Consider the following 23,334-nt stretch of genomic DNA (forward strand, 5'->3'; position numbering starts at 1 on the left):
TATTTCTGCAGTGTCAGTTGTAACTTCTTTTTCATTTCTAATTCTGTTGTTTTGAGTCTTCTCCCTTTTTTTTTTTTGATGAGTCTGGCTAATGGCTTATCAATTTTGTTTATCCTCTCAAAGAACCAGCTTTTAGTTTTATTGATCTTTGCTATTGATTCCTTCATTTCAGTTTTAATTTATTTCTGATCTGATCTTTATGATTTCTTTCCTTCTACTAACTTTGGGGTTTTTTGGTTCTTCTTTCTCTAATTGCTTTCGGTGTAAGGTTAGGTTGTTTATTTGAGGTTTTTCTTGTTACTTGAGGTAGGATTGTATTGCTATAAACTTCCCTCTTAGAACTGCTTTTGCTGCATCCCATAGGTTTTGGGTCGTCGTGTCTCCATTGTCATTTGTTTCTAGGTATTTTTTGATTTCCCCTTTGATTTCTTCAGTAATCACTTCGTTATTAAGTAATGTATTGTGTAGTCTCCATGTGTTTGTATTTTTTACAGATCTTTTCCTGTAATTGATATCTAGTCTCATAGCGTTGTGGTCAGAAAAGATACTTGATACGATTTCAATTTTCTTAAATTTACCAAGGCTTGATTTGTGACCCAAGATATGATCTATCCTGGAGAATGTTCCATGAGCACTTGAGAAAAATGTGTATTCTGTTGTTTTTGGGTGGAATGTCCTATAAATATCAATTAAGTCCATATTGTTTAATGTATCATTTAAAGCTTGTGTTTCCTTATTTATTTTCATTTTGGATGATCTGTCCATTGGTGAAAGTGGGGTGTTAATGTCCCCTACTATGGTTGTGTTACTGTCAATTTCCCCTTTTATGGCTGTTAGCATTTGCCTTTTGTATTGAGGTGCTCCTATGTTGGGTGCATAAATATTTACAATTGTTATATCTTCTTGGATTGATCCCTTGATCATTATGTAGTGTCCTTCTTTGTCTCTTGTAATAGTCTTTATTTTAAAGCAATTTTGTCTGATAGGAGAATTGCTATTCCAGCTTTCTTTTCATTTCCATTTGCATGGAGTATCTTTTTCCATCCCCTCACTTTCAGTCTGTATGTGCCCCTAGATCTGAAGTGGGTCTCTTGTAGACAGCATATATATGGGTCTTGTTATTGTATCCATTCAGCCAGTCTGTGTCTTCTCGTTGGGGCAGTTAATCCATTTACATTGAAGGTAATTATTGATATGTGTGTTCCTATTACCATTTTCTTAATTGTTTTGGGTTTGTTTTTGTAGTTCTTTTCCTTTTCTTGTGTTTCCTGCCTAGAGAAGTTCCTTTAGAATTTGTTTTAAAGCTGCTTTGGTGGTGCTGAATTCTCTCAGCTTTTGCTTCTCTGTAAAGGTTTTAATTTCTCCGTTGAATCTGAATGAGATCCTTGCTGGTTAGACTAATCTTGGTTATAGGTTTTTCCCTTTCATCAATTTAAATATGTTCTGCCACTCCCTTCTGGCTTGTAGAATTTCTGCTGAAAGATCAGCTGTTAACCTTATAGGGATCCCCTTGTATGTTATTTGTTGCTTTTCCCTTGCTGCTTTTTTTTTAAATTTTAGAATTTTATTTATTTTTTTATACAGCAAGTTCTTATTAGTTATCCATTTTATACCTATTAGTGTATATATGTCACTGTATGGGACTCTTTGTGCTTCCTGGACTTGATTTACTATTTCCTTTCCCATGTTAGGGAAATTTTCAACTATAATCTCTTCAAATATTTTCTCACTCCCTTTTTTTTTCTCTTCTTCTTCTGGGAGTCCTATAATGTGAATGTTGGTGCGTTTAATGTTGTCCCAGAGGTCTCTGATACTGTCCTCAATTCTTTTCATTCTTTTTTCTTTATTTTGCTCTGTGGTAGCTTTTTCCACTATTTTATCTTCCAGGTCACTTATCCATTCTTCTGCCTGTTATTCTGCTATTGATTCCTTCTAGAGAATTTTAAATTTCATTTATTGTGTTATTCATCATTGTTTGTTTGCCCTTTAGCTCTTCTAGGTCCTTGTTAAACATTTCTTGTATTTTCTCCATTCTATTTCCAAGATTTTGGATCATCTTTACTATAGCTACTCTGAATTCTTTTTCAGGTAGACTGCCTATTTCCTCTTCATTTTTTTGGTCTAGTGGGTTTCTACCTTGCTCCTTCATCTGCTGCGTATTTCTCTGTCTTCTCATTTTGCTTAACTTACTGTGTTTGGGGTCTCCTTTTTGCAGGCTCCAGGTTCCTAGTTCCCGTTGTTTTTGGTGTCTGCCCCCAGTGGGTAAGGTTGGTTCAGTGGGTTATGTAGCCTTCCTGGTGGAGAGGACTGGTGCCTGTGTTCTGGTGGGCAAGACTGGATCTTGTCTTTCTGGTGGGCAGGATCACGTCCGGTGGTATGTTTTGGGGTGTCTGTGAACTTATTATGATTTTAGGCAGCCTCTCTGCTAATGGGTGGGGTTATGTTCCTGTCTTGCTAGTTGTTTGGCATGGGGCATCCAGCAGTGGACCTTTCTCATCGTTGAGTGCACCTGAGTCTTAGGGTTGAGATGGAGATCTCTGGGAGACCTCTCGCCAATTGATATTATGTGGGGCCGGGAGGTCTCTGGTGGACCAGTGTCCTGAACTTGGCTCTCACACCTCAGAGGCTCAGGCCTGACACCCGGCCAGAGCACCAAGACCCTGTCAGCCACACGGCTCAGAATAAAAGGGAGAAAAAAAGAAAGAATAAATTAATTAATTAATTAAAGTTATTAAATTAAAGAATTTTTAATATAATATTAAAATAAAAATAGTAATAAAAGAAAAAAGGAGAAGAGAGCAACCAAACCAGTTAAACAAATCCACCAATGATAACAAGCGCCAAAAACTAAACTAAGATAAACATAAAAATCAGAAACTAGTCAGTCGCATACAGCAAACCCCAAGTCTATAGTTGCTCCCAAAGTCCACTGCCTCAATTTTGGGATGATTCGTTTTCTATTCAGGTAGTCAGTCCACAGATGCAGGGTACATCAAGTTGATTGTGGAGATTTAACCTGCTGCTCCTGAGGCTGTACGGAGAAATTTCCCTTTCTCTTCTTTGTTGGCACAGCTTCTGGGGTTCAGCTTTGGATTCGGCCCCGCCTCTGCATGTAGGTTGCCATCTGGCGTCTGTTCTTTGCACAGACAGGAGGGGGTTAAAGGAGCGGCTGATTAGGGGGCTCTGGCTCACTCAGGCCCGGGGGAAGGAGGGGTACGGAATGCTGGGTGAGCCTGCGGCGGCGGAGGCCAGTGTGACATTGCAACAGCCTTGGGTGTGCCGTGTGTTTTCCCGGGGAAGTTGTCCCTCGATCACAGGACCCTGGCAGTGGCGGGATGAATGGCCTTCCACGAGGGGAGTTGTGCATAGTGACCTGTGCTTGCACACAGGATTCTTGGTGGCTGTAGCAGCAGAGTTAGAGTTTCATGCCCTTCTCTGGTGTCCGCGCTGATAGCCGCAGCTTGTGCCCATCTTTGAAGCTTGTTTAGGCGATGCTCTGAATCTCCTCTCCTTGCGCACCCTGAAACAATGGTCTCTTGCCTCTTAGGCAGTTCCAGACTTTTTCCTGGACTCCCTCCCAGCTAGCTGTGGTGCACTAGCCCCCCACTTTGGGCTGTGTTCACACAGCCAACCCCAGTCCTCTCCCTGGGGTCTGACCTCCGAAGCCGGAGCCTCAGCTCCCAGCCCCCACCCAATCCAGCAGGTGAGCAAACAAGCCTCTCAGGCTGGTGAGTGCTGGTTGGCACCAGTCCTCTGTGCGGGAATATCTCCGCTTTGCCCTCTGCACCCCTGTTGCTGCACTCTCCTCCATGGCTCCGAAGCTTCCCCCTCGCCACTCCCTGTCTCTGCCAATGAAGGGGCTTCCTGGTGTGTGGAAACTTTTCCTCCTTCATAGTTCCCTCCCAGAGGTACAGGTCCCGTCCCTGTTCTTTTGTCTCTGTTTTTTCTTTTTATTTTTGTGCTACCCAGCTACGTGGGGAGTTTCTTGCCTTTTGGGAAGTCTGAAGTCTTCTGCCAGCATTCAGTAGGTGTTCTGTAGGAGTTGTTCCACATGTAGATGTATTTTTGATGTATATGTGGGGAGGAAGGTGATCTCCATGTCTTACTCCTCTGCCATCTTGAAGGTCCTCCCTAGTTATCTATTTTATACATAGTATCAGTAGTATGTATGTGTCAATCCTAATCTCCCAGTTCCTCCCACCCACCCCCCTTTCCCCATTGGTATCCATACATTTGTTCTCTACATCTGTTTCTCTCTTTCTGCTTTGCAAATAAGATCATCTATACCATTTTTCTAGATTCCATATATATGCGTTCATACATACAATATTTGTTTTTCTCTTTCTGACTTACTTTTTAAAATACTTTGCTTCTTAACTCTGTAAAGTTACTCTTTAACCTCTCTATCAATCCGTGGTCAAAGGGACCATCATTTATCAAAAGATCAAATGAGACATCAGTGAACAAAACACATGTTCCTGGCCAGTTTATGTATTCTTCTCACATGATAGTCTCAGTTGGCTGCATTTTTTTATTACACTGTTCATTCCATGTTAAGGATATGTGCAACAGGCTTGATGTGGTCTATTCTATTTCTTTATTGATTTTTTTAGTGCTGCATGGCAAGCCACCAAATTAACTTTATGACCCACTAATTGGTCACAACCCTCAGTTTGAAAACCATTGGTTTTAACTGGTCATTATCATCTGCTGGAAATAGGGCCAGCTTCCCTAAAGCATATGGCCTTACAGAGGTTGAGTGGATGCATGAAACACAATCAGGCTTCTGTTTGGAAGGAGGAAAAGGGGGTTGGAGACTAGAGGTAGGATAGGCAACCAAGACTGTCTGCTATAGGGACTGCTACTCATTTAGATATCCTAAGCATCTGGTGTGTTTGGAAGTATGTGGAGTTGTTTGCATTTATTCTAGCGACCCCTAACTATTACTCTTAGTTTTTCCTATTTGGTTAAAGTTATGTCTCTTTCCTCAAATATTTTTTCTTGTTACTTTCATTGTACTTGCCTCTATATTGTCACCCATCTTCCACCCTCTCATTTTGTAAAGTCCCCTTTTCATTTTGCTGATTCTCATCTACTTAGACACAGAAAAGACTATTCAGCTTCTTAAAAGCTGTGGCTCATGAATAATCAGGTTCTTAGCGAGGTCTTGGGTTTTACTTTATGATATTTTTCATGATTATATTTGCTTATTAGCTTTTTATAATTGTGTCTATATTTTTAAGCTGTGGTCTGAGTAGTTACCAACTAGGTTATCTCTGAAAAACAAAAACAGTCTGGCAGATCAAAAACTTCAGCTGTTATTAAATGATAATAGTGTAATCACAATACCTAGAGAGTCTATTTACTATATTGTCTTCCTAAGAGTTTAAGGTTATCAAACCTATCCTTGATTCCTTAAGACATATGGAGAGGAGAAGAAAGCTGAACTACAGTTTCATGTCTGGGAACATTAACGGAGGATCTTTAATTTTAGAATTGTGAGTAACATCAAGTGTTTTGAACCATTCACTGTGGTAATCTGGCTTCAATTAACCAACAAATAGTCATTCAGATACTGCAGTTCATCAATTCTAATATGCATATTTTCTCACATTTTAACACTCTGATAGTAGGATGCATCTTCCAATTAATGATGTCCTCTGGTTGCTGTTGGCCCTGTGGCAAATCATGGTGTAGCGTCTGCGTGAATTTGATTGTGAGTCCTGGAGACATGGCTGAACTGCAGACTCTTCACTGTTCTAGTCAATAAACTATTGAACAATGAAACATTTAAGGACCTTTAAGAAAAAGTAGGAGTTTTGTTTCTGTCTAAAATCTCTTGTGTTGAGATTAAGGTAGGACTACAGAATGAGCATCTGACAGCTTGAAAGAAAATCTCAGAAACTATAGAGTATTACTCTTTTAAGAAATGCTGCATTATCTAGGTGCTCAGTAGCATAAAAGATAAAATGGGTGGAAGAATTTGGACATCTATGACTCTGACTTTAAAAAGTGATACAGAAAAGTTGGATGTTTAATGTGAAGAATTTTAGGAATACCTTAATCAGATTAAATTGCTTATATTTTCCTTTTTGTCTATGCATGATATATGATTTTAAAACTTTCTAAATAAGTCTAAAAGAGTTCTTTTAATTTTTATAAAACAAAAATTCTGAGTAACAAGAAAGCATTGTGTCATGGTTTAATTGGTAGTATATCTTCTTTCTTAGTGGTATATAAAATAATGGTGCTTCTTATAAGCAATAGTATCTTCAGTTTCATGAAATATGAGAGTTTGGTTTACTGTCAAATTTACTGAGTATTCGTGTTCTGCTTCCTATTATAATTCACTCTCTCCTCTTAAGAACAACTAAGGGTCAGAATACATATGCAAGTGAAGATAAGACTACAAAGCAGTGCGTGAATGATAGTGAACAGTATGGCTCAAAGTGTGCTCCCAGAACCAACAGCAACAACATTACCGGGGAGCTTCTTAGAATGCAAATTCTCAGGCCCCACCTCAGACCCACTGAATCAAAGACTCTGGATGTGGGGCCCAGCAAGCTGTATTTTAACAAACCCTGCAGGTGATTTTGATGGCAAACTATAGTTTGAGAACCCCTACTCTGGCAGAATTTCACAAAAGGGAAAAATACTGGTGCTGTTATATTTGAGTCAAGTGTATGAGTAATTTAGAGAGTAAGAACAGATTCCTTAAGTTCCGCTCAATTACATTGGCTAACAATGTGTCTAAAAGAAATGAAGAAATTTACTTTGCTGTGTCTCAGCCTGCTACCAGTAGTATAGGCAAAGGGACTAGTCCAAGAACTGCATGTTCTTTACTTTTTTTCTTTTTGGCAGTGTAACATAACTTTGTTGTTTTTTTATTAATTTTTGATTTTTATTTTATTTATTTTTTTATACAGCAGGTCCTTATTAGTCATCAGTTTTATACACATCAGTGTATACATGTCAATCCCAATCTCCCAATTCATCACACCCCCACCCCCACCCCCACCCCACCTCCGCCGCTTTTCCCCCTTGGTGTCCATTCGTTTGTTCTCTACATCTGTGTCTCAACTTCTGCCCTGCAAACCGGTTCATCTATACCATTTTTCTAGGTTCCACATATATGCGTTAATATACGATATTTGTTTTTCTCTTTCTGACTTACTTCACTCTGTATTACAGTCTCTAGATCCATCCACGTCTCAACAAATGACCCAATTTTGTTCCTTTTTATGGCTGAGTAATATTCCATTGTATATATGTACCACATCTTCTTTATCCATTCATCTGTCGATGGGCATTTAGGTTGCTTCCATGTCCTGGCTATTGTAAATAGTGCTGCAATGAGCATAGGGGTGCATGTGTCTTTTTGGATTATGGTTTTCTCAGGGTATATGCCCAGTAGTGGGATTGCTGGATCATATGGTAATTCTATTTTTAGTTTTTTAAGGAACCTCCATACTGTTCTCCATAGTGGCTGTATCAATTTACATTCCCACCAACAGTGCAAGAGGGTTCCCTTTTCTCCACCCTCTGCAGCATTTGTTGTTTGTAGATTTTCTGATGATGCCCATTCTAACTGGTGTGAGGTGATACCTCATTGTAGTTTTGATTTGCATTTCTCTAATAATTAGTGATGTTGAGCATCTTTTCATGTGCTTCTTGTCCATCTGTATGTCTTCTTTGGAGAGATGTCTATTTAGGTCTTCTGCCCATTTTTGGATTGGGTTGTTGGTTTCTTTAATATTGAGCTGAATGAGCTGTTTATATATTTTGGAGATTAATCCTTTATCCGTTGATTCGTTTGCAAATATTTTCTCCCATTCTGAGGGTTGTCCTTTCGTCTTGTTTATGGTTTCCTTTGCTGTGCAAAAGCTTTTAAGTTTCATTAGGTCCCATTTGTTTATTTTTGTTTTTATTTCCATTACTCTAGAAGGTGGATCAAAAAAGATCTTGCTGTGATTTATGTCAAAGAGTGTTCTTCCTGTGTTTTCCTCTAAGAGTTTTATAGTGTCCGGTCTTACATTTAGGTCTCCAATCCATTTGGAGTTTATTTTTGTGTATAGTGTTAGGGAGTAATTCCATTCTTTTACATGTAGCTATCCAGTTTTCCCAGCACCACTTATTGAAGAGACTGTCTTTTCTCCATTGTATATCCTTGCCTCCTTTGTCATAGATTAGTTGACCATAGGTGTGTGGGTTTATCTCTGGGCTTTCTATCTTGTTCCGTTGATCTATGTTTCTGTTTTTGTGCCAGTACCATATTGTCTTGGTTACTGTAGCTTTGTAGTATAGTCTGAAGTCAGGGAGTCTGATTCGTCCAGCTCCATTTTTTTCCCTCAAGACCACTTTGGCTATTTGGGGTCTTTTGTGTCTCCATACAAATTTAAAGATTTTTTGTTCTAGTTCCGTAAAAAATGCCATTGGTAATTTGATAGGGATTGCATTGAATCTGTAGATTGCTTTGGGTACTACAGTCATTTTCACAATATTGATTCTTCCAATCCAAGAACATGGTATATCTCTCCATCTGTTTGTATCATCTTTAATTTCTTTCATCAGTGTCTTACAGTTTTCTGCATACAGGTCTTTTGTCTCCCTAGGTAGGTTTATTCCTAGGTATTTTATTCTTTTTGTTGCAGTGGTAAATGGGAGTGTTTCCTTAATTTCTCTTTCAGATTTTTCATCATTAGTGTGTAGGAATGCAAGAGAGTTCTGTGCATTAATTTTGTATCCTGCAACTTTGCCAAATTCATTGATTAGCTCTAGTAGTATTCTGGTGGCATCTTTAGCATTCTCTATGTATAGTATCATGTCATCTGCAAACAGTGAGACTTTTACTTCTTCTTTTCTGATTTGTATTCCTTTTATTTCTTTTTCTTCTCTGATTGCTGTGGCTAGGACTTCCAAAACTATGTTGAATAATATTGGTGAGGGTGGACATCCTTGTCTTGTTCCTGATCTTAGAGGAAATGCTTTCAGTTTTTCACCATTGAGAATGATGTTTGCTGTGGGTTTGTCGTATATGGCCTTTATTATGTTGAGGTAGGTTCCCTCTATGCCCACTTTCTGGAGAGTTTTTATCATAAATGAGTGTTGAATTTTGTCAAAAACTTTTTCTGCATCTATTGAGATGATCATATGGTTTTTATTCTTCAGTTTGTTAATATGGTGTATCACATTGATTGATTTGCATATATTGAAGAATCCTTGCATCCCTGGGATAAATCCCACTTGATCATGGTGTATGATCCTTTTAATGTGTTGTCGGATTCTGTTTGCAAGTATTTTGTTGAAGATTTTTGCATCTATATTCATCAGTGATATTGGTCTGTAATTTTCTTTTCTTGTAGTATCTTTGTCTGGTTTTGGTATCAGGGTGATGGTGGCCTCATAGAATGAGTTTGGGAGTGTTCCTTCCTCCACAATTTTTTGAAGATTTTGAGAAGGATGGGTGTTAGCTCTTCTCTAAATATTTCATAGAATTCACCTGTGAAGCCATCTGGTCCTGGACTTTTGTTTGTTGGAAGATTTTTAATCACAGTTTCAATTTCATTACTTGTGATTGGTCTGTTCATATTTTCTATTTCTTCCTGGTTCAGTCTTGGAAGGTTATACCTTTCTAAGAATTTGTCCATTTCTTCCAGGTTGTCCATTTTATTGGCATAGAGTTGCTTGTGGTAGTCTTTTAGGATGCTTTGTATTTCTGCGGTGTCTGCTGTAACTTCTCCTTTTTCATTTCTAATTTTATTGGTTTGATTCCTCTCCCTCTTTTTCTTGATGAGTCTGGCTAATGGTTTATCAATTTTGTTTATCTTCTCAAAGAACCAGCTTTTAGTTTTATTGATCTTTGCAATTGTTTTCTTTGTTTCTATTTCATTTATTTCTGATCTGATCTTTATGATTTCTTTCCTTCTGCTAACTTTGGGTTTTGTTTGTTCTTCTTTCTCTAGTTCTTTTAGGTGTAAGGTTAGTGTAAGATTACACTAACCTTAGTGCAGTGTAAGATTGTTTATTTGAGATTTTTCTTGTTTCTTGAGGCAGGCTTGTATAGCTATAAACTTCCCTCTTAGAACTGCTTTTGCTGCATCCCATAGGTTTTGGATCATCATGTTTTCATTGTCATTTGTCTCTAGATATTTTTTGATTTCCTCTTTGATTTCTTCAGTGATGTCTTGGTTATTTAGTAACGTATTGTTTAGCCTCCATGTGTTTGTGCTTTTTACGTTTTTTTCCCTTTAACTGATTTCTAATCTCATAGCATTGTGGTCAGAAAAGATGCTTGATATGATTTCAGTTTTCTTAAATTTACTGAGGCTTGATTTGTGACCCAAGATGTGATCTGTCCAGGAGAATGTTCCGTGCTCACTTGAGAAGAAAGTGTAATCTGCTGTTTTTGGATGGAATGTCCTATAAATATCAATTAAATCTATCTGGTCTTTGGTGTCATTTACAGCTTCTGTTTCCTTATTTGTTTTCATTTTGGATGATCTGTCCACTGGTTAAAGTGAGGTGTTAAAGTCCCCTACTATTATTGTGTTACTGTCAATTTCCGCTTTTGTGGCTGTTAGCATTTGCCTTATGTATTGAGGTGCTTCTATGTTGGGTGCATAAGTATTTACAATTCTTATATCTTCTTCTTGGATTGATCCCTTGATCATTATGTAGTGTCCTTCTTTGTCTCTTGTAATAGTCTTTATTTTAAAGTCAATTTTGTCTGGTATGAGAATTGCTACTCCAGCTTTCTTTTCATTTCCATTTACATGGAATATCTTTTTCCATCCCCTCACTTTCAGTCTGTATGTGTCCCTTGGTCTGAAGTGGGTCTCTTGTAGACAGCATATAGATGGGTCTTGCTTTTGTATCCATTCAGCAAGCCTACGTCTTTTGGTTGGAGCATTTAATCCATTCACGTTTAAGGTAATTATCGATATGTATGTTCCTATGACCATTTTCTTAATTGTTTTGGGTTTGGTTTCATAGGTCCTTTTCTTCCCTTGTGTTTCCCACTTAAAGAAGTTCCTTTAGCATTTGTTGTAGAGCTGGTTTGGTGGTGCTGAATTCTCTTAGCTTTTGCTTGTCTGTAAAGCTTTTGATTTCTCCTTCGAATCTGAATGAGATCCTTGCTGGGTACAGTAATCTTGGTTGTAGGTTCTTCCCTTTCATCACTTTAAGTATATCATACCACTCCCTTCTGGCTTGTAGAATTTCTGCTGTGAAATCAGCTGTTAACCTTATGGGAGTTCCCTTGTATGTTACTTGTCGTTCTTCCCTTGCTGCTTTCAATAATTTTTCTTTGTCTTTAATTTTTGCCAATTTGATTACTATGTGTCTCGGTGTGTTTCTCCTTGGGTTTATCCTGTATGGGACTCTCTGTGCTTCCTGGACTTAGGTGGCTATTTCCTTTCCCACGTTAGGGAACTTTTCGACTATGATCTCTTCAAATATTTTCTCTGGTCCTTTCTCTCTTCTCCTTCTGGATCCCCTATAATGCGAATGTTGTTGCGTTTAATGTTGTCCCAGAGGTGTCTTAGGCTGTTTTCATTTCTTTTCCTTCTTTTTTGTTTATTCTGTTCCACAGCAGTGAATTCCACCATTCTGTCTTCCAGGTCACTTATCCGTTCTGCCTCAGTTATTCTGCTATTGATTCCTTCTAGTGTAGTTTTCATTTCAGTTATTGTATTGTTCATCTCTGTTTGTTTGTTCTTTAATTCTTCTAGGTCTTTGTTAAGCATTTCTTGCATCTTCTCGATCTTTGCCTCCATTCTTTTTCCGAGGTCTGGATCATCTTCACTGTCATTATTCTGAATTCTTTTTTTGGAAGGTTGCCTACCTCCACTTCATTTAGTTGTTTTTCTGGGGTTATATCTTGTTCCTTCATCTGGTACATAGCCCTCTGCCTTTTCATCTTGTCTGTCTTTTTGTGAATGTGGTTTTTTGCATGTTCTTTACTTTTGATTCATATTTGATCTTTGTCTTTTCAGCACGATGTGTCTCAGACTCTACTCAAGGCAACGCTGGATAGTGTTGTAGAAGAATGTGTCAGCTTTGTGGGAGTGGATATTAACATCTGTTCAGAAGTTTTGTTAAGGTGAGACAAGAAGTCTGTGGCTGAACATCACAGAATCTTGAGTTTTACTGGCTATCCAGTTCAAACTCAGCTAGAGCAAGGGGACACGTGTATAAAGTTGTCAAGTATAGAAAATCTATGAGTTCATACATTGCTTTAGGTAATCAGTCAGAGGGGAAGGCATCATTTAAGAAAAGAATTATAACAATTCATGTTATTTTTAATACTGGAAATCTAATGTGAAGAACATATGGTAACTATCGAGTGCATTAATGTCGCTAATAGAATTTAAATTAGGTTAACATGGAAAAGAGCTGTTTCCCACCACCGGAGAGTAGATATTTTTCACTAGTTCAGTCTCTTGCTTACATCTGTCAAAGTTGGCAGTCACCAAAAGATAAATCCTGATGGTTCAAGGTATGGTTACCATATTTTTACCTTGATTCCACAAGTCACATCTCAAGATCTTCATTGTACTGTATTCATGTCTTATATGTTCTTTTTTTTCCCCCTGTGGCTATAGAAGAATTGCTTTTTTGTTCCTAGTCTTGCATTTATTATACAACTCTGCTGATGCAGCATGAAATTCTGGACCTCTGGAAAAAATCTGGATCTTTCTGCTTTGAAATTGGAATAGCAGAAAATATCCCTTGCATTGTAAGGTGTTGCTTTTCTACCACAGCGACAAACATTCCATAATGCCATGTATGGAATTCTGTAATAAAATTAAGATTCTCTAATTAACACCAAGCCGACTACGTAATGATAGAGTTTTTATATCATGAATAAGTATCTTTCTGTAGTTCAAGGCTTTACTAATGAGAACAGGCTGATCAAAAAAATAGAATAGTACAATGCAGCTGTAGCTATTGTAACTTCTACTGCTAACTCACTTTGTAAGCTAACCAGGAATAGGCAGAATTATTACTTGATTCAGAAACACAAGGAATGTGAATAGTGTAGAGACATATGACAAGATGTAATTGCAGTTGCTTTTATGATGCAAATGTTTTATATCATTGTCTTTTCAGATGAGATCTTTTCTTTCAGTACTCTTAGAACAATTACATTGGCCACATTACTCATTTTGTTTATTTTTTTAGGCATATTGCTGGACTCAATGCCAACCGAGCCAAAAATATTATTGAATGGCGCGAGAAAAATGGGCCATTCATCAACCGAGAACAGCTGAAGAAAGTGAAAGGGCTAGGTCCAAAATCTTTCCAACAGTGTGCTGGTTTCATCAGAGTCAACCAGGAGTATATTCGAACATTTTGCAGGTCATTATTGAAGTGTACACTGTCTGTTCTATTATCAACCTCCTCTCTTTCTGTTACCCATCCTTCTCACTGGCATAAATCCTAGCTGTCTATTTGTTCATTCCTTCATTCAATATGTGTCAACTGTCTAATCTTTGCTAGGTACTGGGAATACAGCAGTGAGCAAATCAACAAATTCCCTGGCCTCATGGAGTTAAATTTTAATGTATGAGACAGACAATAAATAAACTAGTAAAAATAAATAGTTTCAGATGTAATAAGTGTTATAAAAATTAAAACAAAGCAATATGACACTGCCTTTGGGGAGCAATAAACTGCTTTATATGAGTTATTCATTGAAAAGATATTTGAGCCGAGTTTTGAATGAAATGAAAGAGCCAGTCACACAGGGATCAGAAGAAGGGCATTCCAGGCAGAGCAAACAGTACATGTGCAACATCCTAAGGCAGGACCAACTTTGGTGTATTCAGGAAATGAAACTAAGGCCAGTGTGATTGGAGCACCACAAGTAGGAAGGACTGGTATAAGATGAGGTAACAAAGAGGACTTCGCAAAGACCACTTCATACCGACAGCTTTTACCCTAAGCATAGTTGGGTTTCCCTGCTCCTTCCTCACTGAAAACTGGCCAAAGCATTAATTATCAGATGTGTCGATTAAGAGCTAAATCCTTGCTTTCTAATCCTGTAGCACAAATGCAAAGAAATTTGGTAAGCTTCTTAGCATTTTGTAATCATGAAAGAATGGCTTTTATGTATTTGCTTCTTTGGGACTACCTGATTCATTCATGTGTATTTTTTTCTTTTGACAAAGTTATAATAATTTTTTTTTTTCCTGGAAAAGACTTAAGGAAAAACCAGTCCCACTGGATAGTAGAATTTATTATAAAGCCATAGTAATTAAGCAGTTTGGTTTTGATGTAGAAACAGGTAGAACAGAATAGAGTCTGAAATACATCAAACCCAGAGGGAATTTAGTTTATGATAAAGATGATATTTCAAATAGTTGGAAAAATTGATTAATTATCCAGTAAGTAGCATTATGACAACTGGAATTTTGTATGTGTAGGAGAAGCTACAGTCCTAACCCATACCTTATACCCAAATAAATTCCAGATGGATCATACACTTAAATGGAAAAAGTAAAACTGTAAAAGTACCAGAAAAAAACATGGGTAAATTTTGCAGACCACTGGAGTGGTAGAAGTTCTTTCTAAGTAGACCACCAAACCCAGAAGCAAAAAAAATTGGATTTCTTACTTTTTGTTTTTTTCTAACACTTGGTTAGAAAATTCAAACAGTATAAAAAAGAATAAAATGAGAAGGGCACCTCAACTTGTCACTTCAAAATAATTTCTTATATATTGCTTCCCGAAAATAAATTTATGTAAATTAATAATGTATTTGTTATTTTTAAATGCATACAGAAGGAGTCATGCTATACAACTATTTGAAACTTGTTTTATTAGTTTCAGTAATATATCTTGGATCTCTTTCCAAATATTACATATTGATTTATATATTTATATCATTATATATAAATTATCATTTATATATAATGCCTGCACAGTAATTTATAGATGGACTATAATTTAATCTAATCAGTGCCCTGTTGATGAACATTTGGGTTGTTTTAAAGCCTTAAATTTTTTCAACTGGTAATGAAGGACTTGAAGATTCATGACTATTATATCTAGTTGATAGGTCATACTGTTATTCAGAATGACTCTTGCTATCTCATTGAATGTTTTTTACTTTGAAATCTGTTTTGTTTGCTGGCATTGTTGCTATATCTGCCTTTTCAGAATATGCTTGGTATTTTTTATTTTCAAACTTTCTATGACATTCAATTTTTTATGACTCTTATAAACAAATAGATTTTCTAGGTTTGCTCAGTCTTATTAATACATTCACATTTATTATATTTATTGATGTGTTTGGACTTGATCTTCCCTCTTATTTTATATTTTCTCTTCATGCCTTCTGATTCTTTTCCTTTCATGCTGTTTGTTGGATTTATCAGTTAACACATTTTCTCCCTGTTTCTCTTCTTGTCTTCCTTACTCATCTTTATCTCCTCTTAGTGATTTCAGCTTGTATATCTTGCTTTTATTCTTCTGGTGATTATCTTTAAATTTGATTTGGATTGGTCTCTGGAGTTAATAGGTTTCTCTGTCCTCCTCCTGGAGAAGACTAGAACCTTAGGTCTCTTTACCGATCTTCCTCCCTTCAACACTATGTGCTATGGTGAGATGATCTGGGATTTTAGTTTCAGACTGTGTCCTTTTAATATATTTTCTACATTATTCATGAGCAGTTATTTAACCTAATAATTTTTTAATGGTTTCTGTGCTCATCACTGTTTCTTGTAGCCCACATTATTATTTTTCGTGAATTCATTGTTTTTGCTGGAGTATACTTAAGCTCTTTTCAGAGAGGGTATATTATATGGGTTGTACTTCAGTCCTTACATGTCTGAAAATGATTTTAATTTGAATGCAACTTTGGCTAGGTATATGATTCTAGATTCAAAATCATTTTGTCTCAGACTTTTAAAATATTATTCCACTGTGTTCTGGCATCTGATGTTTGTCAGTGAGAAAACTGATGCCAGTTTGATTCTAGTTCCTTTCAATAATCTGTTTTATTTTTCTCTCTTAATTTTAAAAATTATATTCTAAAGTTTCCCCATGATATGTCAAAATGTCTTTTTCATTCTTTTCCCATTCATTCTAATTTATACTCAGTAGATTCCTTTGGGGAGCTTTTTCTTCACCTCTGAGAAATCACCTTCTCCTCCTTATTTAATTAATTTTCCTCCATTTCTCTCTGTTCTCTCCTAGAATGCCAGTTATACAGACAGAATCACTTAAGAATGTTTTTGGCTTTAAGTAACAGAAAACCCTATTAACAGTGTTTAAACTAAGTGGTAATTTCTGTGAAGTGAATGGTCAGAATCTGGTTGCTGTTTGTGTATATTTGTATGGCAGAGAAATAAGCACATTTTTAATTAAAGACTCTTTTCTGCCCACCCCCTAACCCTCCCCCGCCCGCCCCATATGTTGTTTTGAATGGTTACAGTCGTCAGCAAACTGAATCTGCAGGCAAAATGCAGGGAGTTGCTGTGGCATCTTCAGCAGGTGTTGAAGTCACAAATGAGAAGCAAGGCAAGAAGAAGAGCAAAACTGCAGTGAATGCTGTACTAAAGCCAAATCCTTTGGACCAAACTTGTATTCACCCAGAATCATATGACATAGCGATGAGGTAAGTCTGAGGCCCATGTAAGAGTTTTCTGTGCCCAGAGTGAGTTCTCTACAGCAAATGGCCTTTGTTTTGGCATAATGGAGACTTTAAAAATATGACCATGTTTAACATGACAACGTTTTTCAGAAGTTCCACATTGCTGAGTTATGTGGCACATTATCTTATTTCAGTGAGGAATGAAACCATTATTCCTGGAACAATGTCAAGCTCATAAACCCTGGTCCTAATGGTGAAGTGTGTGTAATGGAAATAGCATGGCACTCTCCTCTGTTTGTTTTGGAAATTAACAAGACACAAATGACTAGCACCTGGCTTAAAGCTTGTGCTTATCTAAAGATAAAGCCCTTTAGTAAACAGCCTACTCTCAGATTTCTTAAGAAATGTTGCCCTGCTTAGTTATTATAGAGTTTAAGAAATGATGTACTTTTAATGAGCATGCATTAATTAACACAGGGGGAGGTTTGAGTACAAGGGAAAGTTTAATATTAGACATTAAAAGAGAAAACTTTGATACCACATTTGATTAGTTCAAAATTAATTAGTTCAAAAACCGTGACTTCCTACATAACTAAATATTTTAAGGCTTTTAGTGAATTAAATGACAGTGAGTTTAAAAATAGTGGATATTTTAATTTTCATTGAATCTAAGATTTTTAACTTGTTTTAAAAATAATTTATATTTGATTATTTTAAGAAATATAATTGTAATTTCTTTTAAAAATGTTTAAGATCGTAAAGACTATTGCACATTATAGAAAACTTAGAAAATAAAAAAGGAAGTAAAAAATAATATTCTGTCAACATCAAAAGCAGTCGTATCTGTTTTTCTCCCAACATTTTATTATGAAAAAATTTAACATAGGGAAAAGTTGAAAAAAAATTTTGCAGTGAATTCCTGTATACCCACATCCAGATTTTATCATTTACATTTTACTATGCCTGTTTTTCCACTTATCTACCCATCTATTTGTCCATGAGTCCATCTCTTTTTTTATATATATTTTAAAGAAAATTGCAGACATCAACACACTGTCAGCTAATACTTCGGCATGTATATCATTAACTAGAACTCAATAATTCCTAATTTTTTTTCTTTTGAAGTAAAATTCATATACATTTTAATTATAAGTGTTCAAGAGCTGAATTTTGGCAAATAAATACCTACATCTGTGTAACCCAAACCTCTATCAAGATAAAAAACATTGCCATCATCCTAGAGCATTCCCTTGTACCTCTTCCTAGAAAATCCCTGCCTAGCCTCTCAACACTAACCATATGTTCTCATTTCTTCAGCCAAAGATTAGTTTGCCTCTTCTTGAACTTCATGTAAATGATATCACACAGTGTACTCTTTTGTATAAAGCTTCTTTCAACATGTTTATTTTTAATTCATGTTGTAACATGGATAAATATTTTTATTGCTGAATAATATGCCGTTGTATAACTATACCATAGTTTATTCTCCTTATTGAAGGAAGCTTGCCTATTTCCAGTTTTTTGGTTATTCCAGTTTTAGGTTATTATGAGTAAAGCTGCTATGAACAGTCTTGTATAATTTTTTGTTGTTGTTGACATTTTTTTTCATTTATCTTGGAAAATTACTTAGGAGAGGATTTGCTGGGTCATAAATCAGGTGAGTGTTTAGTTTTCTTAGAAACTTCTAGACTACAATCCAGTGTAGTTGTACCATTTTACACTTCACCAACAATGCTAAGAGTTTGCTTTGCCATCATTTGATGTTAGTCTTTTTAATTTTAGCCATTCTAGTATATGTGTGTATGTGGTAGTATCTCTTTGTGGTTTTAATTTGCATTTCCCTGGTGACAGTGAGCACTTTTTCATGTGCTTATTAGCCATTTGTGTAGCTTCTTTTGTGAACTATCTGTTCATATCATTTAGCCATTTTCTAATTGAGTTGTTTACCTTTTTTATTATTGAGTTGTGGGAATGTTAAAAACATATTCTTTTTCTTTTTTAATAGATCTTTATTGGAGTATAATTGCTTCACAATACTGTGTTAGTTTCTGTTGTACACCAAAGTGAATCAGCCATATGCATACATGTGTCCCCATATTCCCTCCCTCTTGAGCCTCCCTCCCATCCTCCCTTTCCCACCCCTGTAGGTCATTGCAAAGCACCGAGCTGATCTCCCTGTGCTATGCTGCTGCTTCCTGCTAGCTATTTTACATTTGGTAGTGTATGTCGATGCTACTCACACTTCACCCCAGCTTCCCCCTCCCACCCTGTGTCCTCAAGTCCATTCTGTATGTCTACATCTTTATTCCTGCCCTGCAACTAGGTTCATCAGTACCATTTTTTTTTTTTTTAGATTCCATATATATGCGTTAGAATACGGTATTTGTTTTTCTCTTTCTGACTTAGTTCACTCTGTATGACAGACTCTAGGTCCATCCACCTCACTAAAAATAACTCAATTTCGTTCCTTTTTATGGCTGAGTAATATTCCATTGTATATATGTGCCACATCTTCTTTATCCATTCATCTGTCGATGGACATTTAGCTTGGTTCCGTGTCCTGGCTATTGTAAATAGTGCTGCAATGAATATTGTGGTACATGTCTCTTTTTGATTTATGGTTTTCTCAGGGTATATGCCCAGTAATGGGATTGCTGGATCATATGGTAATTCTATTTTTCGTTTTTTAAGGAACCTCTGTACTGTTTTCCATAGTGGTTGTATCAATTTACATTCCCACTAACAGTGCAGGAGGGTTTCCTTTTCACCACACCCTTTCCAGCATTTATTGTTTCTAGATTTCTTGATAATAGCCATTCTGACTGGCATGAGGTGATACCTCATTGTAGTTTTGATTTGCATTTCTCTAATAATTAGGGATGTTGACCCATCTTTTCATGTGCCTCTTGGCCATCTGTATGTCTTCCTTGGTGAAATGTCTATTTAGGTCTTCTGCCCATTTTTAATTGGACTGTTTGTTTTTTTTGATATCGAGCTTCATGAGCTGTTTATATATTTTGGAGATTAATCCTTTGTCTGTTGTTTCATTTGCAAATATTTTCTCCCATTCTGAGGGTTGTCTTTTCGTCTTGTTTATGGTTTCCTTTGCTGTGCAAAAGCTTTTAAGTTTAATTAAGTCCCATTTGTTTATTTTTGTTTTTATTTCTGTAACTCTAGGAGGTGGGTCAAAAAAGATCTTGCTGTGGTTTATGTCAAAGAGTGTATTTCCTATTTTTCCTCTAAGAGTTTTACAGTGTCTGGTCTTACATTTAGGTCTTTAATCCATTTGGAGTTTATTTTTGTGTATGGTGTTAAGAAGTGTTCTAATTTCATTCTTTACATGTAGCTGTCCAGTTTTCCCAGCACCACGTATTGAAGAAGATATCTTTTCTCCATTGTATGTTCTTGCCTCCTTTGTCATAAATTAGGTAACCATATGTGCATGGGTTTATCTCTGGGCTTTCTATCCTGTTCCATTGATCTATATTTCTGTTTTTCTGCCAGTACCATACTGTCTTGATTACTGTAGCTTTGTGGTATATTTTGAAGTTGGGGAGCCTGATTCTTCCAACTCCGTTTTTCTTTCTCAAGATTGCTTTGGTTATTCGAGGTTTTATGTTTCCATATGAATTGCAAAATTTTTTGATCCAATTCTGTGAAGAATGCCATTGGTAGTTTGATAGGGATTGCATTGAATCTGTAGATTGCTTTGGGTAGTATAATCATTTTCACAATATTGATTCTTCCAATCCAGAACATAGTATATTTCTCCATCTGTTTATGTCATCTTTGATTTCATTCATCAGTGTTTTATAGTTTTCTGAGTACAAGCCTTTCGCCTCCACAGGCAAGTTTTTTCCTAGATACTTTATTCTTTTTGTTGCAATGGTAAATGGGATTGTTTCCTTAATTTCTCTTTCTGATTTTTCATTGTTGGTGTATAGGAAAGCCAGAGATTTCTGTGCATTAATTTTGTGTCCTACAACCTTACCAAATTCATTGTTTAGTTCTAGTAGTTTTCTGGTGGCATCTTTAGGATTTTCTATGTATAGTATCATGTCATCCACAAATGGTGACACTTTTACTTCTTTTCCAATTTGTATTTCTTTTTCTTCTCTGATTGCCATGGCTAGGACTTCCAAAACTATGTTGAATAAGAGTGGCAAGAGTGGTCATCCTTGTCTTGTTCCTGATCTTAGTGGAAATGCTTTCAGTTTTTCACCATTGAGTATGATGCTTGCTGTGGGTTTCTCATATATGGCCTTTATTATGTTGAGGTAGTTTCCCTCTATGCCCATTTTCTGGAGAGTTTTTATCGTAAATGAGTGTTGAATTTTTTCAAAAGCTTTTTCTGCATCTGTTGAGATGATCATATGGTTTTTATTCCTTAATTTGTTAATGTAGTGTATCACATTGTTTGATTTGCATATATTGAAGAATCCTTGCATACCTGGGATAAATCCCACTTGATCATGGTGTATGATTCTTTTAATGTGTTGTTGGATTCTGTTTGTTAGTATTTTGTTGAGGATTTTTGCATCTATGTTCATCAGTGATATTGGTCTATAATTTTCTTTTTTTGTAATATCTTTTTCTGGTTTTGGTATCAGGGTGATGGTGGCTTCATAGAATGAATTTGGGAGAGTTTCTCCCTCTGCAATTTTTTGGAAGAGCTTGAGAAGGATGGGTGTTAGCTCTTCTCTAAATGTTTGGTAGAATTCACCTGTGAAGCCATCTGGTCCTGGACTTCTGTTTGTTGGAAGATTTTTAATTATGGTTTCAATTTCATTACTTGTGATGGGTCTGTTTATATTTTCTAATGCTTCCTGGTTCAGTCTTGGAAAATTGTACCTTTCCAAGAATTTGTCCATTTCTTCTTGGTTGTCCATTTTATTGGTATATAGTTTTTTGTAGTAGTCTCTTATAATCCTTTGTATTTCTGCAGTGTCAGTTGTGGTCTCTCCTTTTTCATTTCTAATTTTATTGATTTGCATCCTCTCCCTTTTTTTCTTGATGGGTCTGGCTAAGGGTTTATCAATTTTCTTTATCTTCTCAAAGAACCAGCTTGTAGTTTTATTGTTCTTTGCTATTGTTTTCTTAGTTTCTATTTCATTTATTTCTGCTCTGATTTTTATGATTTCTTTCCTTCTACTTACTTTGGGTTTTCTTTGTTCTTCTTTCTCTAGTTGTTTTCAGTGTTGGCTTAGATTGTTTATTTGCGATTTTTCTTGTTTCTTGAGGTGAGATTGAATTGCCATAAACTTCCCTGTTAGAACTGCTTTTGCTGCATCCCATAGGTTTTGGGTCATCATGTTTTTGTTGTCATTTGTCTCTAGGTATTTTTTTATTTCTTCTTTGATTTCTTCAGGGATCTCTTGGTTATTTAGTAGCACATGTTTAGCCTCCATGTATTTGTGTTTTATACAAATCTTCTTCCTGTAATTGATTTCCAGTCTCATAGTGTTGTGGTCAGAAAAGATGCTTGATAAGAATTCAATTTTCTTAAATTTTCCAAGGCTTGATTTGTGACCCAAGATGTGATCTATCCTGGAGAATGTTCCATGTGCACTTCAGAAGAAAGGGTATTCTGCCACTTTTCGGTGGAATGTTTTATAAGTATCAATTAAATCTACCTGGTCTATTGTGTCATTTAAAGCTTGTGTTTCCTTATTTATTTTTTGTTTGGATGATCTGTCCATTGGTGTAAGTGGCGTGTTAAAAGTCCCCTACTATTACTGTGTTACTGTCAATTTCTCCTTTCATGGTTGTTAACATTTGCCTTATGTATTGAGGTGCTCCTATGTTGGGTGCATAAACATTTTTAATTGTTATATCTTCTTCTTGGATTGATCCTTTGATCATTATGTAGTGTCCCTCCTTATCTCTTGTAATAGTCTTTATTTTTAAGTTTATTTTGTCTGATATGAATATTGCTACTCCAGCTTTCTTTTGATTTCCATTTGCATGGAATATCATTTTCCATCCTTTCACTTTCAGTCTGTATGTGTCCCTAGGTCTGAAGTGGGTCTTTTGTAGACAACATATATATGGGTCTTGTTTTTGTATCCATTCAGCCAGTCTGTGTCTTTTGGTTGGGGCATTTAATCCATTTACATTCAAGGTTATTATTGATATGTATGTTCCTATTACCATTTTCTTAATTGTTTCGGGTTTGTTTTTGTGGGTCTTTTTCTTCTCTTGCGTTTCCCGCCTAGAGAAGTTGCTTTAGCATTTGTTGTAAGGCTGGTTTGGTGGTGCTGAATTCTCTTAGCTTTTCCTTGTTTGAAAAGCTTTTGATTTCTCCCTTGCATCTGAATGAGATCCTTGCTGGATAGAGTAATCTTGGTTGTATGTTTTTCTCTTTCATCACTTTAAGTATGTCCTGCAACTCCCTTCTGGCCTGCAGAGTTTCTGCTGAAATATCGGCTGATAACCTTGTGGGGACTCCTTTGTATGTTTTTTTTTTGTTTTTCCCTTGAATTTAATTTTTGTTAGTTTGATTAATATGTGTCTTGGTTTTGTTTTTCCTAGAGTTTATCCTGTATGGGACTCTCTGTGCTTCCTGGACTTGAGTGACTATTTCCTTTCCCATGTTAGGGAAGTTTTTGACTGTAATCTCTTCAAATATTTTCTCAGACCCTTTCTTTTTCTCTTCTTCTTCTGGGACCCCTGTAATTCAAATGTGGTGCATTTAGCGTTGTCCCAGAGGTCTCTGAGATTGTCTTCAATTCTTTTCA

At 36.3% G+C, this 23,334-nt stretch overlaps 1 protein-coding gene across 2 annotated transcripts in view; it reads left to right on the forward strand.

The window, feature by feature from the left end:
• Window positions 1–23,334, forward strand: part of SRBD1 (S1 RNA binding domain 1) — a 247,656-nt gene that overhangs the window by 200,636 nt on the left and 23,686 nt on the right. For both annotated transcript variants that reach the window (XM_007190081.3, XM_057558645.1), the window contains exons 17-19: window positions 11,994–12,100; window positions 13,183–13,359; window positions 16,439–16,621. In XM_007190081.3, coding sequence (XP_007190143.2) covers window positions 11,994–12,100; window positions 13,183–13,359; window positions 16,439–16,621 — 467 coding nt within the window. The remainder of the gene's footprint in view (window positions 1–11,993; window positions 12,101–13,182; window positions 13,360–16,438; window positions 16,622–23,334) is intronic.

The sequence above is a fragment of the Balaenoptera acutorostrata genome, chromosome 12 (genome assembly GCF_949987535.1).
Source record: "Balaenoptera acutorostrata chromosome 12, mBalAcu1.1, whole genome shotgun sequence".
Classification (NCBI taxonomy): domain Eukaryota; kingdom Metazoa; phylum Chordata; class Mammalia; order Artiodactyla; family Balaenopteridae; genus Balaenoptera; species Balaenoptera acutorostrata.